This window comes from Bos mutus, chromosome 9 (assembly GCF_027580195.1).
Source record: "Bos mutus isolate GX-2022 chromosome 9, NWIPB_WYAK_1.1, whole genome shotgun sequence".
NCBI lineage: Eukaryota > Metazoa > Chordata > Mammalia > Artiodactyla > Bovidae > Bos > Bos mutus.
The window spans coordinates 62,019,686-62,037,798 of NC_091625.1; the positions used below are offsets into that span (position 1 = coordinate 62,019,686).

Consider the following 18,113-nt stretch of genomic DNA (forward strand, 5'->3'; position numbering starts at 1 on the left):
TATCTGAAATGGTAAATGTTGAGAACAAATTTTAAAATTTTTGATAATCGCACCACCAAGATACACTGATTAAAAAAGCCCCTTGGTATACTGCATTACCTTCAGACTATAATAAATCACTTACAATACTGTTAAAGTATTTAACTATATATTTTATTTTTATAATAATGAATCTGATATGCTCTAATCTCCTTTGGTTTGTTATACATCATCCATGCATCATTCATTCCATTCACTTAAAGCATCATCTTCATGTCCAGGTATATCTGTTGGTGACTGGTCAAGAGAAGTTGAATCTTTGTATCTCATTGAACTCAGCTCAGACTGTATCTCAGTTGTCGAGGCCTTTGCCCCCCAGAAATCTTTGACTGCCGTCCTGGAAGAAAAAAGTTTTTAAATATTTTTTGAAATGAAAACTAAAACTTTAGTTTTCTATATATAGAAGAGCCTCCCTGTTGTTGTTGTTCAGTCGCTAAGTCATGTCTGACTCCACAACCCCATGGACTGTAGCCACCAGGCTCCTCTGTCCATGGCATAACCCTGGTAAGAATACTGGAATGGCATGTCATTTCCTTCTCTGAGGGATCTTCCCCATCCAGGCATTGAACCCAGGTCTCCTGCATTGGCAGATAGATTCTTTACTGCTAAGCCATCAGGGAAACCCATAGAAGTGCCTCCTTAGTCAGGATTTATTTTTATTTTGCAACCCATCAGCTGCACTGTGATAGTAGATGAGCCTTCAGATGTACCAGGGGGTGAAACTCATGTAGGTATTAGAAATACTCTCAAATGATGAACTAGTTGCTTATAATAACCACATTTAAAAGTTGTGATTATTTTCAACTAGTATGCAGGGCAGGAAGCAACAGTTAGAACTGGACATGGAACAACAGACTGGTTCCAAATAGGAAAAGGAGTACGTCAAGGCTGTATATTGTCACCCTGTTTATTTAACTTATATGCAGAGTACATCATGAGAAACGCTGGGCTGGAGGAAGCACAAACTGGAATCAAGATTGCCAGAAGAAATATCAATAACCTCACATACGCAGATGACACCACCCTTATGGCAGAAAGTGAAGAACTAAAGAGTCTCTTGATGAAAGTGAAAGAGGAGAGTGAAAAAGTTGGCTTAAAGCTCAACATTGAGAAAACAAAGATCATGGTATCTGGTCCCATCACTTCATGGCAAATAGATGGGGAAACAGTGGCTGACTTTGTTTTTCTGGGCTCCAAAATCACTGCAGGTGGTGATTGCAGCCATGAAATTAAAAGATGCTTACACCTTGGAAGGAAAGTTATGACCAACATAGACAGCATATTCAAAAGCAGAGATATTACTTTGCCAACAAAGGTCAAGGGTATGGTTTTTCCAGTGGTCATGTATAGATGTGAGAGTTGGACTGTAAAGAAAGCTGAGCGCTGAAGAATTTATGCTTTTGAACTGTGGTGTTGGAGAAAACTCTTGAGAGTCCCTTGGACTGCAAGGAGGTCCAACCAGTCCATCCTACAGGAGATCAGTCCTGGGTGTTCATTGGAAGAACTGATGTTGAAGCTGAAACTCCAATACTTCGGCCACCTGATGCAAAGAGATGACTCATTTGAAAAGACTCTGATGCTGGGAAAGATTGAGGGCAGGAGGAGAAGGGGACGACAGAGGATGAGATGGCTGGATGGCATCACTGACTGATGGACGTGAGTCTGAGTGAACTCTGGGAGTTGGTGATGGACAGGGAGGCCTGGCGTGCTATGGTTCATGGGGTTGCAAAGAGTCGGACACTACTGAGTGACTGAACTGAACTGATTTTCAACTAGACAACACAAATATTAATTCAATAAACTTTTTGCTTTAACAACTACTATGTAAAATTGTGAAAACTGCATTTAAAAGTTTTCTCATGGCTGGGGATCAAGTCATGAGATCAGGTAGTTTGAACCAGGATTGTCTCAGGAGGGATGAAGAGAGTTGGACAGTCTTGAAACCTGCATAAGAAGCATAATGGACAGGGCCTTAGATTCACTGGACAGGGAGAGGCAGACAAGCAGATTTATTATCAAGGGTGATAGTTCAGTTGCAGTTCTTCACCTACCAATTTATAATTATGAAGATCAGTACAAAGATCACAAATATGCAGATAATAACTCCTATGGTCAGCACAAAAACTAGGACTGCATCAGTGTCTGGTCGGCTTGCTCTTTTCATCTGTAATTCTAGAGAAAAAAAACACATAGTGATGATTATTACTACTGGGAGAAAAAAAGGAATGAACATCTAAATGGGAACTTTGTATCTGGAAAAGAGCTCTAGAAATATACAGCAAGAATTAGTGGAACGTGTTAATAAACTTTCTCTACATGTTAGAAATGTTCTTTACAAACATGCAGAAAGGTTCAAAGAATCTGACAATAAACATCCTGCATTTCCACCACCTAGACACTACCATCAACATTTTAACTATCCTTCTGTTCATGCTTCTATCAATCCACTGATCCACCTTATTTTTTTTGATGCACTTTAAGATAATTTGCTAATGTCTGCACACTTCTTACAGAATTCAAGAGAATATAATTAACTATAGTGCAATATTTGTTTATATTTTTTCTTTTGAGGTAAAATGTATGGACCCTGAATTGAACAACAATCTTAAATATGTTATTTATTTAGTTACGGCAAATGCAAACACATATATGTAATTCAAATCCCTAAAAACACACAGAATATTACTCTACCCCAGAAAGTTTCCTTGAGCCCCTCCCAGTTAATCCCTGCCCAAACCTTCAGGCACAACTACTGTCCTGATTTTCTTTTCCACATAGATTGGTTCTACCTGATCTAGAATTTCATAGGAATGGAAACATTCATTATACTTTCTTTTGTGTAAGGCTTGTTAACTCAGTATTATGTTTTAGAGATTCAACCATAATTGTTGCATATATCAACAGTTTTTTCTTTTTTATTACTGGGTCAGAGATCAGATCAGTTGCTCAGTCCTGTCTAACTTTTTGCGACCCCATGAATCGCAGCATGCCAGGCCTCCCTGTCCATCACCAACTCCCAGAGTTCACTGAGACTCACGTCCATCGAGTCAGTGATGCCATCCAGCCATCTCATCCTCTGTCGTCCCCTTCTCCTCCTGCCCCCAATCCCTCCCAGCATCAGAGTCTTTTCCAATGAGTCAACTCTTCGCATGAGGTGGCCAAAGTACTGGAGTTTCAGCTTTAGCATCATTCCTTCCAAAGAAATCCCAGAGCTGATCTCCTTCAGAATGGACTGGTTGGATCTCCTTGCAGTCCAAGGGACTCTCAAGAGTCTTCTCCAACACCACAGTTCAAAAGCATCAATTCTTCGGCACTCAGCCTTCTTCACAGTCCAACTCTCACATCCATACATGACCACAGGAAAAACCATAGCCTTGACTAGACGAACCTTTGTTGGCAAAGTAATGTCTCTGCTTTTGAATATGCTATCTAGGTTGGTCATAACTTTCCTTCCAAGGAGTAAGCGTCTTTTAATTTCATGGCTGCAGGGTGACAATATACAGCCTTGACGTACTCCTTTTCCTATTTGGAACCAGTCTGTTGTTCCATGTCCAGTTCTTACTGTTGCTTCCTGATCTGCATACAAATTTCTCAAGAGGCAGATCAGGTGGTCTGGTATTCCCATCTCTTTCAGAATTTTCCACAGTTTATTGTGATCCACACAGTCAAAGGCTTTGGCATAGTCAATAAAGCAGAAATAGATGTTTTTCTGGAACTCTCTTGCTTTTTCCATGATCCAGCAGATGTTGGCAAATTGATCTCTGGTTCCCCTGCCTTTTCTAAAACCAGCTTGAACATCAGGAAGTTCACGGTTCACACACACACACACACACACAAAACAGAATACTGCTCAGCCAGAAAATGAATGAAATCCTGACATTTGCAACAACATGGATGGACCTTAAAGGTGTTATTGCTAAGTTAAGTAACGTCAGATGGAGAAAGACAGATATAAATATGTTGAATTTAAAAAAATAAATAAAACAGAAACACACTCATGGATACAGAGAACCAGATTATTCGTTGCCAGAGAGGAAGGGGGTTTAGGGTAGGTGAAATGGATGATGGGGGAGAGGCAACTTTATGGTGGTAGATGGTAACTAGACTTGTGGTGGGAGTCTCCATATACATATATCAAATCATAATACTGTACACCTGAAACTTACATTAAAACATTTAAAACTTTAGCTCTTTAAAAGGAATCACTAGAAAAATGAAAAGATAAAATCCAGGGAAAAAATTTAATAAACCATGTATAACAAGTATGATCAGTTTGGGGAAAGATCCTGTAATTTCTTAGAAAACTAAGCATACCTCTACACTAGGACCCAGCAGTTCCACTCATAGGTATTTATCCAAAAGAAGTGGAAGTGTGTGTTCACAGAATGACTTGTATTAAGAATGTTCATAGCAGTTTATTTATAATAACCCCAAACTGAAACAGAGTGGGTGTCCATCAGGAGACTGAATAATTGAGGCATGATCTGCCTCTTGAGAAATTTGTATGCAGGTCAGGAAGCAACAGTTAGAACTGGACATGGAACAACAAACTGGTTCCAAACAGGAAAAGGAGTTCGTCAAGGCTGTATATTGTCACCCCGTTTATTTAACTTGTATTCAGAGTACATCATGAGAAACGCTGGACTGGAAGAAACACAAACTGGAATCAAGATTGCCGGGAGAAATATCAATAACCTCAGATATGCAGATGACACCACCCTTATGGCAGAAAGTGAAGCGGAACTCAAAAGCCTCTTGATGAAAGTGAAAGTGGAGAGTGAAAAAGTTGGCTTAAAGCTCAACATTCAGAAAATGAAGATCATGGCATCTGGTCCCATCACTTCATGGGAAATTGACGGGGAAACAGTGGAAATAGTGTCAGACTTTATTTTTCTGGGCTCCAAAATCACTACAGATGGTGACTGCAGCCATGAAATTAAAAGACGCTTACTCCTTGGAAGGAAAGTTATGACCAACCTAGATAGCATATTCAAAAGCAGAGACATTACTTTGCCAACAAAGGTTCGTCTAGTCAAGGCTATGGTTTTTCCTGTGGTCATGTATGGATGTGAGAGTTGGACTGTGAAGAAGGCTGAGCACCGAAGAATTGATGCTTTTGAACTCTTGAGAGTCCCTTGGACTGCAAGGAGATCCAACCAGTCCATTCTAAAGGAGATCAGCTCTGGGATTTCTTTGGAGGGAATGATGCTAAAGCTGAAACTCCAGTACTTTGGCCACCTTATGTGAAGAGTTGACTCATTGGAAAAGACTCTGATGCTGGGAGGAATTGGGGGCAGGAGGAGAAGGGGACGACAGAGGATGAGATGGCTGGATGGCATCACTGACTCGATGGACGTGAGTCTCAGTGAACTCTGGGAGTTGGTGATGGACAGGGAGGCCTGGCATGCTGAGATTCATGGGGTCGCAAAAAGTTGGACACGACTGAGCGACTGATCTGATATATAAGACACCTTCTTTATCCATTTGTCCATCAATGGACAGTTAGGTGGCTTCTATATCTTGGCTATTATAAATAATGCTCCAGAGAACATAGAGGTGCATATGTCTTTTTGAATTAGTGTTATGTTCTTTGGATAAATATACAGAAGTGGAAAAGCTGTGTCCTATGGTAGTATTATTCTTAATTTTTTGAAGACTCTCTATATTGCTTTTCGTAGTGGCTGCACCAACAGTGTACAAGGGTTCCCTCTTCTCCACATCCTCTCCAACATTTGTTATTTTTTGTCTTTTTTGATAACAACCACTCTAATAGGTATAAGGTAGTACCTGTGGTTTTGATTTGCATTTCCCTAACTAGTGATGTTGAGCATATTTTTATGCATCTGCTGACCATCTGTATGTCTTCTTTGGAAAAAATGTCTGTTCAGATCCTTTGCCTGATTTTTATCAGGTTTTATTTATTTATTTTTTAATGTTGATTACTGTGAGTTCCTTATACATTTTGGCCTATTAACCCCTCATCAGAGATACCATGTGCAAATGTCTCCTCCCATTCCATAAGCTGTTTTTTTGTTTTGATGATGGTTTCCTTTGCTGTGCAGAAGCTTTTTAGTTTGAAGTAGTCCCATTGTTTATTTTTGCTTTTGTTTCCCTTGTCTCTGCAGTTAAACCTACAAAAACATCGTTAAGACCTATATCAATAAGGTTCAGAAGTCAATTCAGTTGCTCAGTCGTGTCCGATACTTTGCATCCCCATGAATTGGAGCACACCAGGCCTCCCTGTCCATCACCAACTCCCAGAGTTCACTCAAACCCACATCCATCGAGTCAGTGATGCCATCCAGCCATCTCATCCTCTGTCGTCCCCTTCTCCTCCTGCCCCCAATCCCTCCCAGCATCAGAGTCTTTTCCAATGAGTCAACTCTTCGCATGAGGTGGCCAAAGTACTGGAGTTTCAGCTTTAGCATCATTCCCTCCAAAGAACACCCAGGACCGATCTCCCTTAGAATGGACTGGTTGGATCTCCTTGCAGTCCAAGGGACTCTCAAGAGTCTTCTCCAACACCACAGTTCAAAAGCATCAATTCTTCGGCGCTCAGCTTTATAGTCCAACTCTCATATCCATACATGATCACTGGAAAAAGCATAACCTTTACTAGACCTTTGTTGGCAAAGTAATGTCTATGCTTTTTAATACGCTATCTTCTGCTGCTGCTAAGTCACTTCAGTCGTGTCCGACTCTGTGCGACCCCATAGACAGCAGCCCACCAGGCTCCCCCGTCCCTGGGATTCTCCAGGCAAGAATACTGGAGTGGGTTGCCATTTCCTTCTCCAGTGCATGAAAGTGAAAAGTCAAAGTGAAGTTGCTCAGTCGTGTCTGACTCTTAGGGACCTCATGGACTGCAGCCTTCCAGGGTCCTCCGTCCATGGGATTTTCCAGGCAAGAGTACTCGAGTGGGGTGCCATTGCCTTCTCCCAATATGCTATCTAGGTTGGTTATAACCTTCCTTCCAAGGAGGAAGTATCTTTTAATTTCATGGCTGCAGTCACCATCTGTAGTGATTTTGGAGCCCAGAAAAATAAAGTCTGACACTGTTTCCACTGTTTCCCCATCTATTTCCCATGAAGTGATGGGACCAGAGACCACGATCTTAGTTTTCTGAATGATGAGTTTTAAGCCAACTTTTTCACTCTCCTTTCACTCTCATCAAAAGGCTTTTGAGTTCCTCTTCACTTTCTGCCATAAGGGTGGTGTCATCCGCATATCTGAGGTTATTGATATTTCTCCTGGCAATCTTGATTCCAGCTTGTGCTTCCTCCAGCCCAGCATTTCTCATGATGTACTCTGCATATAAGTTAAATAAGCAGGGTGACAATATACAGCCTTGACATACTCCTTTTCCTATTTGGAACCAGTCTGTTGTTCCATGTCCAGTTTGAACTGTTGCTTCCTGACCTGCAAATAGGTTTCTCAAGAGGCAGGTCAGGTGGTCTGGTATTCCCATCTCTTTCAGAATTTTCCACAGTTTATTGTGATCCACACAGTCAAAGGCTTTGGCATAGTCAATAAAGCAGAAATAGATATTTTTCTGGAACTCTCTTGCTTTTTCCATGATCCAGCGGATGTTGGCAATTTGATCTCTGGTTCCTCTGCCTTTTCTAAAACCAGCTTGAACATCAAGAAGTTCACGGTTCACGTTTTACTGCCTATGTTTTTTTCCTAGGAATTTTATGATTTTAGGTCTTACGTTCAACTCTTTCATCCATTTTGAGTTTATTTCTGTGTACGGTATAAGATAGTGACCTTCTTTCATTCTTTTGCATGTGGCTGTCAAATTTTCCCAATACCATTTTTGGAATATGAAGTTTTAAATTTTATGAAGCCTAATTTATCAATATTTCCTTTTATGGTGACTGGTTTTTGTCATATCTAAAAGGGAAGTCTTGCCTACTCCTGAATCATACAGATACTCTTCTATGTTTCCTTTTTAAGCTTGATGATTTTAGCTTTTATTAATACATTTAGGACTATAACACATCTCTAATTTTTGTATATGTTTTAATATCCAAACACCACTTTTAAATCAGCATTCTCTCCCATATCTGTCTGCTCTTCCTTATTAAGGAGACAAAATGAGTCTACTACATGTATTATAACACTGCTACATTGTAAGCTGATAAAAATGCAATTTATAGCAAATATTACTTACTTTTGAATTATATACCTTTCTTATGGCTCTTCCTGGTCCCTAAATCATACACTCATTAAAGATTAATGTGGGGAAGGTCCTGAAAGATCATCTGATACAACTTTTATACAGATAAGTAAACCAACATCCAGGGAGATTTAATGATTTGTGAAAGCTATGTTTTATGTATTTTAATATTTTAATTTTGATAAGTACCATTCTCACAGGGGCTTCCCAGGTGGTACTAGTGGTAAAGAATCTGCCTGCCTATGTAGAAGATGCAAGATTCACAAGTTTGATCCCTGGGTCAAGAAAATCCCCTGGAGAAGGAAATGGCAGCCCACTCCAGTATTCTTGCCTGGAGAATTCCATGGATAGAGGAGCCCAGTGGGCTACTGTACACGGAGTCATGAGGAGTTGGACATGACTGACTGCACACACACAGCACTCTAACAGACTTGGTCTCCTATTCAGGCAGTCTCAGCTGCTTATTCATCTTGATTTTCTTTCTATTCTTTAAACACTATGAAATATAATCTTCCATTTTTCTTAGTAGTTCAAGAGCTATAAACTCAATTTAGTAATCTCATTAAATACTTCCAAGTACGATAAACAATTTTAAAAAGTTAAAGTTAGTCACTCAGTCGTGTCCGACTCTTTGTGACCCCGTGGACTGTAGCCCACCAGGCTCCTCTGTCCATGGAATTCTCCAGGCAAGAATACTGGAGTGAGTTGCCATTCCCTTCTCCAGGGGATCTTCTCAACCCAGGGATCGAACCCAGGTCTCCTGCATTGCAGGCAGACTCTACCGAATGAGCCACCAGGGAAGCCAATTTATATCGTATTTATATTCTAACATTGTTAAATTTAAAAAGTTTTTAACTTTTGATAATTTTAGACTTATAAAAGCAGTGGAATTTTTAAGCTCAAATGAAAAAAAAAACTTTTAAGATTAAAACTTGAGGGGAAGAAATGCAAAATTTCTTTCCATTTATCTACTACCCTGAAATACTAGACAAGAGAGGTGGAAAATGAGAAGTATCAAGATTCTGGTTCATTTTAATGGTAGTCTTCTTGCAAGGGTCCCTTAGAGTACTTTTATGTCTAATAAAAAATAGTTTCCATTTCTGTTGAAATTTTCTAATGAAAAACAGACTGAATTTTGATGCTCTTACATTTTAGAAAAACTAAGCTTATGTTTGTATTAGTTTTTGAAGGTCACCATAACAAAGTACCACTAACTAGGGGACTTAAAAACAACAGAAATATCTGTTATCTCACAGTTTTGGAGGATAAATGTTTGAATACCAGGCATTGGTAAGGCTGTGCTCTCACCAGTGGCTCTAAGAAGGATCCTTCCTTTACTCTTCCAGGCTCTGGGAGCCCCAAATGTTCCTTAGTTTGTGACAGTGTATCTCCAGCCTGGGATTTCTTTGGAAGGAATGATGCTAAAGCTGAAACTCCAGTACTTTGGCCACCTGATGTGAAGAGTTGACTCATTGGAAAAGACCCTGATGCTGGGAGGGATTGGGGGCAGGAGGAAAAGGGGACGACAGAGGATGAGATGGCTGGATGGCCTCACTGACTCGATGGACGTGAGTCTGAGTGAACTCCGGGAGTTGGTGATGGACAGGGAGGCCTGGCGTGCTGCGATTCATGGGGTCGCAAAGAGTCGGACACGACTGAGCGACTGATCTGATCTGATGTGAACTCCAGTTTCTGTGTCTGTCTTCACATGGCTGTCTTCTCCCCATGTGTCTTTGAGTCTTCATGTATTCTCCTCTCTCATGTTCTGTGTTTCTGTGTCCAGATCTCCCTCTTCTCATGAGGACACCAGTTAAACTGGATTAAAAGCCCACTCTTCTCTAGTATGTAAGATTGTGTCTTAACTGAATTAATTACACCTGCAACAACCCTATTTCCAGACACCATCACATTCTTAAGTTATATGAGTTTGGACTTGAAAATATCTTTTTAGGGGGACATGATTGAATCAAAATAATGCCTAACTATAAAAGACAATTATTGTGAAAGTGAAAAATCTGTCATATGAAGGAATGGATGGGACATTTTCATTAATTAAACCGTATCTACCCTGAAAATATTTCAATCATGTATTTGTTTCGAGCCAGTACCATACTGTGAGAACATTTAAAGCCAAAACATTTGTCTGACGTCTAAAACAGCCAAAAGGGTCTGTCACAGCAGTAAACCCAATTGTCCTTTTTAAAAGCAACTAATAGATATCAACATTTTCTGAAAACATTTTGTCATCTAACCAGTGCATATGCTAAGATGGCAGAGACATCCCCCACCAGTCCTAGACAGCTACGAGAGAGAAAAGTCAACTTGTCTCACTTGCTGACCTTGGGGACTGTGCCCCAGTCCTTAGCTTATACCTGTTGCCTTTGAATCACAGGAAGAGCTAAACCACTACTAAGCAGTCCTAACAAGGACCAAGCTGGGGGACACGAACTGAGAACGGCTGTCAAAACCTTTAATAGCCTGAACTGTGACTCACTGAGATCTTTTTTAGTTGATGATGTTCGGTCCTTTTTTGCCTTTTATTGACATTATTCTTTTAATAACACCGAGTATATCCCAATATAGGACTACGGTTATTAGCTTTCACTGTAAATATTTTTTTTAAAGGACACTGAACAGTACATCAAAGAAAGTTTACAGTTTATTTTTTTAAATCACCTCCAAAATACCTCAGCTTGTTTCCAGTTAAATAAAAGGCAGTGAAGTGGTAGTTGCTCAGTCGTGTCCAGCTCTTTGCAACCCCACGGACTGTAGCCCACCAGGCTCCTCTGTCCATGGAATTCTCCAGGCAAGGATACTGGAGTGGGTAGCCATTTCCTTCTCCAGGGAATCTTCCCGACCCAAAGCTGGGATCAAAGCTGGGTCTCCTGCATTGCAGGCAGTCTTCATCATCTGAGCCACCAGGGAAAGTCACACTACCTTGTAGAAAAGTCTTAATGGTATAAAACTAGTGCTTCCCAAAATGTGATCTCTGGACCAACAACAACTAGGAACTTGTCAGAAATGGAAATTCTTGTGCCAGCAGATCTACAGATGCAGAAACTACAGGAGCTGGGCTAGTGGTCTGTGTCTCAACAAGATCACCATGTGATTCTGATGCTCTCTGAAGTTTGAGATATAACCAAGTCATAATGTTGCTGGGTACTTACCAGTTGTCGTATAGATTGTGAATCTAATAGATGCTACTATTTCATTATTATCCAACGTTTCACACTCAAAAGCCTTGGGGTGAGTATCCCTGTGAACTTCCAGGATTGCTGAATCATTTGCAAGTATAATGGCTTGCTATTTTAAAAGAAAAAAATATATCAATATTCTTCATGAAAATCTAAGATCAGAAAATAATTTATTCCTTATAACAAAATAAGAGTCACTTTCTCTCAGTCTAGGACAGTAATTAATTATGTACTTGTATTTTAAAGTTAGACAGAACAAGTACCAACTTCCTGACTGTGTAAATCAGAACGAGTTACTGTCTGCATCTCAGCTACAGTTGGTCCTCCATATCTTTGGGCTCCACATCAGTAGATTCAACAAATCATAGATTAAAAATACTCAGAAAAAAAGAATTTCCAGAAAGTTCCAAAAAGCAAAACTTGAATTGGTTGCACAGTAACTCTTTATTTGGCATTTATATTGCATTTACAAATACTTATATAGCATTTTCCAAGGCAAACCATTGGAAACCTTTGTTTGTTTCCAAGGCAAACCATTAAATATCACAGTAATCCAAGTCTATGCCCCAACCAGTAACGCTGAAGAAGCTGAAGTTGAACAGTTCTATGAAGACATAAGATCTTCTAGAACTAACACCCAAAAAAGACGTCCTTTTCATTATAGGGGACTGGAATGCAACAGTAGGAAGTAAAGAAACACCTGGAGTAACAGGCAAATTTGGCCTTGGAGTACAGAATGAAGCAGGGCAAAGGCTAATAGAGTTTTGCCAAGAAAACGCACTGGTCATAGCAAACACCCTCTTCCAACACCACCAGAGAAGACTCTACACATAGACATCACCAGATGGTCGACACCAAAATCAGACTGACAATATTCTTTGCAGCCAAAGATGGAGAAGCTCTATATAGTCGGCAAAAACAAGACCAGGAGCTGACTATGGCTCGGATCATGAACTCCTTATTGCCAAATTCAGATTGAAACTGAAGAAAGTGGAGAAAACCACTAGACCATTCAGGTATGACCTAAATCAAATCCCTTATGATTATACAGTGGAAGTGAGAAATAGATTTAAGGGACTAGATCTGATAGATAGAGTGCCTGATGAACTATGGACGGAGGTTCATACATTGTACAGGAGACCGGGATCAAGACCATCCCCAAGAAAAAGAAATGCAAAAAAGCAAAATGGGAGTCTGAGGAGGCCTTACAAATAGATGTGAAAAGAAGGGAAGCGAAAAGCAAAGGAGAAAAGGAAAGATATAAGCATCTGAATGCAGACTTCCAAATAACAGCAAGGAGACATAAGAAAGCCTTCCTCAGCAATCAATGCAAAGAAATAGAGGAAAACAATAGAATGGGAAAGACTAGAGATCTCTTCAAGAAAATTAGAGATACCAAGGGAACATTTCATGCAAAGATGGGCTCAATAAAGGACAGAAATGGCAGGGACCTAACAAAAGCAGAAGATATTAAGAAGAGGGGGCAAGATACACAGAAGAACTGTACAAAAAAGATCTTCATGACCCAGATAATCATGATGGTGTGATCACTCACCTAGAGCCAGACATACTGGAATGTGAAGTCAAGTGGGCCTTAGGAAGCATCACTACGAACAAAGCTAGTGGAGGTGATGGAATTCCAGTTGAGCTGTTTCAAATCCTGAAAGATGATGCTGTGAAACTGTTGTACTCAGTATGCCAGCAAATTTGGAAAACTCAGCAGTGGCCACAGGACTGGAAAATGTCAGTTTTCATTCCAATCCCAAAGAAAGGCAATGCCAAAGAATACTCAAACCACCGCACAATTGCACTCATCTCACATGCTAGTAAAGTAATGCTTCAAATTCTCCAAGCCAGGCTTCAGCAATATGCAAACAGTGAACTTCCAGATGTTCAAGCTGGTTTTAGAAAAGGCAGAGGAACCAGAGATCAAATTGCCAACATCTGCTGGATCATGGAAAAAGCAAGAGAGTTCCAGAAAAACATCTATTTCTGCTTTATTGACTATGCCAAAGCCTTTGACTGTGTGGATCACAATAAACTGTGGAAAATTCTGAAAGAGATGGGAATACCAGACCACCTGACCTGCCTCTTGAGAAATCTATATGCAGGTCAGGAAGCAGAACAACAGACTGGTTCCAAATAGAAAAAGGAGTATGACAAGGCTGTATATTGTCACCCTGATTATTTAACTTCTATGCAGAGTACATCATGAGAAATGTTGGGCTGGAGGAAGCACAAGCTGGAATCAAGATTGCTGGGAGAAATATCAATAACCTCAGATATGCAGATGACACCATCTTTATGGCAGAAAGTGAAGAAGAACTAAAAAGGCTCTTGATGAAAGTGAAAGTGGAGAGTAGAAAAGTTGGCTTAAAACTCAACATTCAGAAAACTAAGATCATGGCATCTGGTCCCATCACTTCATGGCAAATAGATGGGGAAACAGTGGAAACAGTGTCAGACTTTATTTTGGGGGGCTCCAAAATCACTGCAGATGGTGACTGCAGCCATGAAATTAAAAGACACTTGCTCCTTGGAAGAAAAGTTATGACCAACCTAGGTAGCATATTCAAAAGCAGAGACATTACTTTGCCAACAAAGGTTCGTCTAGTCAAGGCTATGGTTTTTCCTGTTGTCATGTATGGATGTGAGAGTTGGACTGTGAAGAAGGCTGAGCGCCGAAGAATTGATGCTTTTGAACTGTAGTGTTGGAGAAGACTCTTGAGAGTCCCTTGGACTGCAAGGAGATCCAACCAGTCCATTCTGAAGGAGATCAGCCTAGGGATTTCTTTGGAAGAAATGATGCTAAAGCTGAAACTCCAGTACTTTGGCCACCTCATGTAAAGAACCGACTCATTTGAAAGGACCCTGATGCTAGGAAAGTTTGAGGGCAGGAGGAGAAGGGGACAACAGAGGATTAGATGGTTGGATGGCATAACTGACTCAATGGACATGGGTTTGGGTAGACTCCGGGATTTGGTGATGGACAGGGAGGCCTGGTGTGCTGAGGTTCATGGGGTCGCAAAGAGTCGGACACGACTAAGTGACTGAACTGAACTGATATAGCACTTACATTATATTATAAATAATCTAGAGGTGTTTTAAAGTATACGGACAGAAGTATCTGTTATATTCAAATACTATATAATTTGCCATGTTATATACTAATATAATACCATGGTATTATATACTAATACCATGTTGTATAAGAAAATTGAGCATCTCTGATTCTGATGTCTGAAGGGGTCCTGGAGTCAACTCCCTGAGGAAATGGAGCAACAATTGTACTTATCTGCAAAATGGGTATAATGATGGGATTACCTCATAGATTGTTACATGAGTAAAAGAAACTCTAGCAGTTGGTGTATATCTGGCATTTAATAAGCCCTCAACTAATGTTAGCTACTGTTACCAGTATACAAGAATTATACATACAAATGAAAACCTTGCTTCCCAAATAGAACACTTTATATAAAATAGATGCTTCTATGTTCTGATAATAGCTGGCCCTAAACATATATAAAGTTGTAGCTCTACTAAGAAATGAAAGACAATTTAAATCCCAATAATAATACAGTTATATGATTTTTACTTCATTTTTGCAAACTGCTTTTGAAGAGAAAGTGCTCTGAGAGTCATGAAGCACTGGGAAACGAATCTTATTACTCACTGAAAAGCACCAAATTATATACATTCATTACTCACCTGGTCTGGCCTTAGAAGTCTCCAAATATATTTGAAACGGTTTTCAGGAGATGTATGAACACATGCAAGCCTAACATGTTCAAGGCTTTCTGAAATTGGTCTACCCCCTGAAAAAAAATTACATACATATATACCAATGGGCCTTGTGCACTGCTTTATACACAAAACTACCTTTAAAAGTCGCCACCAATTTTAAAAGAAATTACACGCTGGAAGTCAGTAAACGTATTACTGCAAGTTTGACTGTAGAGGAGCAGAGTCGTCATGCATGCAACAATAAAGTCACGGAAGAGGCAAGTAAACACCATACCTGTCTGTTCCTTTGGCAAAATAAACTATAGAGAAGAGACAGTAAGGGCAAGCTACTTAGTGATCTATTAAACTTTGAGATATACTTACTAGTGGCTGCCAATTTTCTGTCCACCTCTTTCTGGCTTAGAGATAATGAAACCTCAGACGAGTGAAATTTGATAAAGAAAGGCTCTTAAAGTTCCCAATGTGGAGTTTACCAATCTACTGATAGACTGTCACAACCACAAGGTCAAAAGCATTTCTCTGGAGGATAGCTTCAACCAAAACCTGAGTGCAGTAAGGTTCCAGTGTACTAGAGAGAATGTTTGTTAAATTTAGACACAACTGAAAAAATGTAAAGAAAAGTAGAAAGACCTATAATTGTCTGGAGAAGTGGAATTTTAAGTTTTCTTATGATTTCCTTTGAGTATATCATTTTGATCATCTCCCTCCACTCAAGCAAACTGAGGTTAAGGATATCTCCCCAGAGTAAACATGGCCCCTCTGTCTCCCTCCAGTATAAAGTCCAACTCACAGCCACAATCTACTGGTCCACGACATTCTTCCACTCGTACGATACACTTGGATTCACCACCAGGGCATCCACTTGTCAATATAACTTCTCTAATACCGATACCTTTGATAAAAGAAATTGGCAGATGTTAAAAAAAAAAAAAAAAAAGAATTCCAGGGTTATTTTATTTTTCCACCTAGGTCAATTTTGAAACTTTTCTCCTAATTTCAGAAATTAAATTCCTAAATTCAGGGTAATAACATTTAGAGATGGCTCAGCAGGTAAAGAATCAACCTGCAATGCAGGAGACCTGGGTTCGATCCCTGAGTCAGAAAGATCCCCTGGAGAAGGGAATGGTTACCTACTCCAGTATTCTTGCCTGGAGAGGAGCCTGGTGGGCTACAATCCATGAGTTCAAAAACAGTAGGATACAACTGAAGTGACTGAGCACAAGCACAAGCATTTTGAATTATTTCATAAAACAACATTTCCAAAAGGAGTCACATGGAACACTAGTTCCTCTGGTTGATAACATAAGAAAAAAGATTCCATGATTCTCTACATTTGGAAAGTATACATTAAATTAAAATGAAATGAATCTCCTCAGAATTTTAGAGGACCTTTTAACATGCTAGTAAATGAATGTGCTATTATGTGTAAACTTTCATTGATCAAAGATGCAAAAGTTTTACATTCTAATATTTTTGAGATCAGAATGCATTTTAGAATTGACAGCATGTCAAGAATGACAGTATTTTTCCTTTTTAGAGATGTATAAAATGTGCTTATTACAGCTAATAAAGCCTACTACTGAAACAGTAGAAAGCAGTAACACACAGGATCTTCCAAATTTATTTGACCATGGAACTTTGGAATGGGGGGAGTTGTAGCTTGCAGAGGATATTACAAAAATTACACTGTAACATAAATGATGCTTTTTAACACCTAGACTGGTAAAAATCTCTGTATTACATTTATCAAGATAGACTTAATGACCAGACTTCCATTTCCAAAGTGATAACTCTTGTTAGAATTGCCACACATTTCATAAGAAATTAAGTCTTTACCGGCCCATCTCAGATCTCCACTGAGTTTGCCCTACCAATACCAGAAGTGAGAGAGATGATAAAAGCTGGTTAAAAGCTGGTTCAGTGACATGCCAAACATGTCCTGTGATAAGACTGTGCTGTCACAGGCTAAGGAGTAGTCTATCTTGATATTCTTCCTACCAAGTTCCTTCTTTCAGTCCCTGTAAAATGTTAATCATACAACCCATTCTCAAAACAATGGTAAGCTGAAGTCTAGAGATGGCTTCAGTTCAGTTCAGTCACTCAGTCATTTCTGACTCTTTGAGACCCCATGGACTGCAGGATGCCAGACTTTCGTTCCCATCACCAACTCCCAGAGCTTGCTCGAACTCATGTCCATTGAGTCGGTGATGCCATCCAACCATCTCATCCTCTGTCATCCCCTTCTCCTCCCACCTTCAATCTTTCCCAGCATCAGGGTCTTTTCTAATGAGTCAGTTCTTCACATCAGGTGGCCAAAGTATCGGAGCTTCAGCTTCAGCATCGGTCCTTCCAATGAATATTCAGGACTGATTTCCTTTAGGATGGACTGGTTTGACCTCCTTGCAGTCCAAGGGACTCTCAAGAGTCTTCTCCAACACCACAGTTCTAAAGCATCAATTCTTCAGCACTCAGCTTTCTTTATGGTCCAACTTTCACATCCATACATGACTACTGGAAAACCATAGGTTTGACTAGACACATTTGTCAGCAAAGTCATGTCTCTGTTTTTCAATATTCTGCCTAGGTTGGTCATAGTTGGGGTTCCCTTGTGGCTCAGCTGGTAAAGAATCTGCCTGCAAGGTGGGAGACCTGGGTTTGATCCATGGGTTGGGAAGATACCCTCAAGAAGGGAAATGTTACCCACTTCAGTATTCTGGCCTGGATAATTCCATGGACTGCATAGTCCATGGGATTGCAAAGAGTCAGACATGACTGAGCAACTTTCACTTTCACTCTCTAGGTTGGTCATAGCTTTTCTTCCAAGGAGCAAGTGTCTTTTAATTTCATGGCTGCACTCATGTGTAGTAATTTTGGAGCCCAAGAAAATAAAGTCTGTCACTCTTTCCATTGTTTCCCCATATATTTGCCATGAAGTGATGGGACCCTATGCCATGATCTTA

The 18,113-nt window shown here is 40.0% G+C and overlaps 1 protein-coding gene across 1 annotated transcript in view; it reads right to left on the reverse strand.

The window, feature by feature from the left end:
• Positions 1 to 219: 219 nt before the first annotated feature.
• Positions 220 to 18,113, reverse strand: part of SPACA1 (sperm acrosome associated 1) — a 30,283-nt gene continuing 12,389 nt past the window's right edge. Inside the window, exons 3-7 of the mRNA XM_005889298.2 lie at positions 15,944 to 16,045; positions 15,118 to 15,224; positions 11,383 to 11,518; positions 2,091 to 2,211; positions 220 to 376 (exon numbers count right to left, since the gene is read on the reverse strand). Coding sequence (XP_005889360.1) covers positions 220 to 376; positions 2,091 to 2,211; positions 11,383 to 11,518; positions 15,118 to 15,224; positions 15,944 to 16,045 — 623 coding nt within the window. The remainder of the gene's footprint in view (positions 377 to 2,090; positions 2,212 to 11,382; positions 11,519 to 15,117; positions 15,225 to 15,943; positions 16,046 to 18,113) is intronic.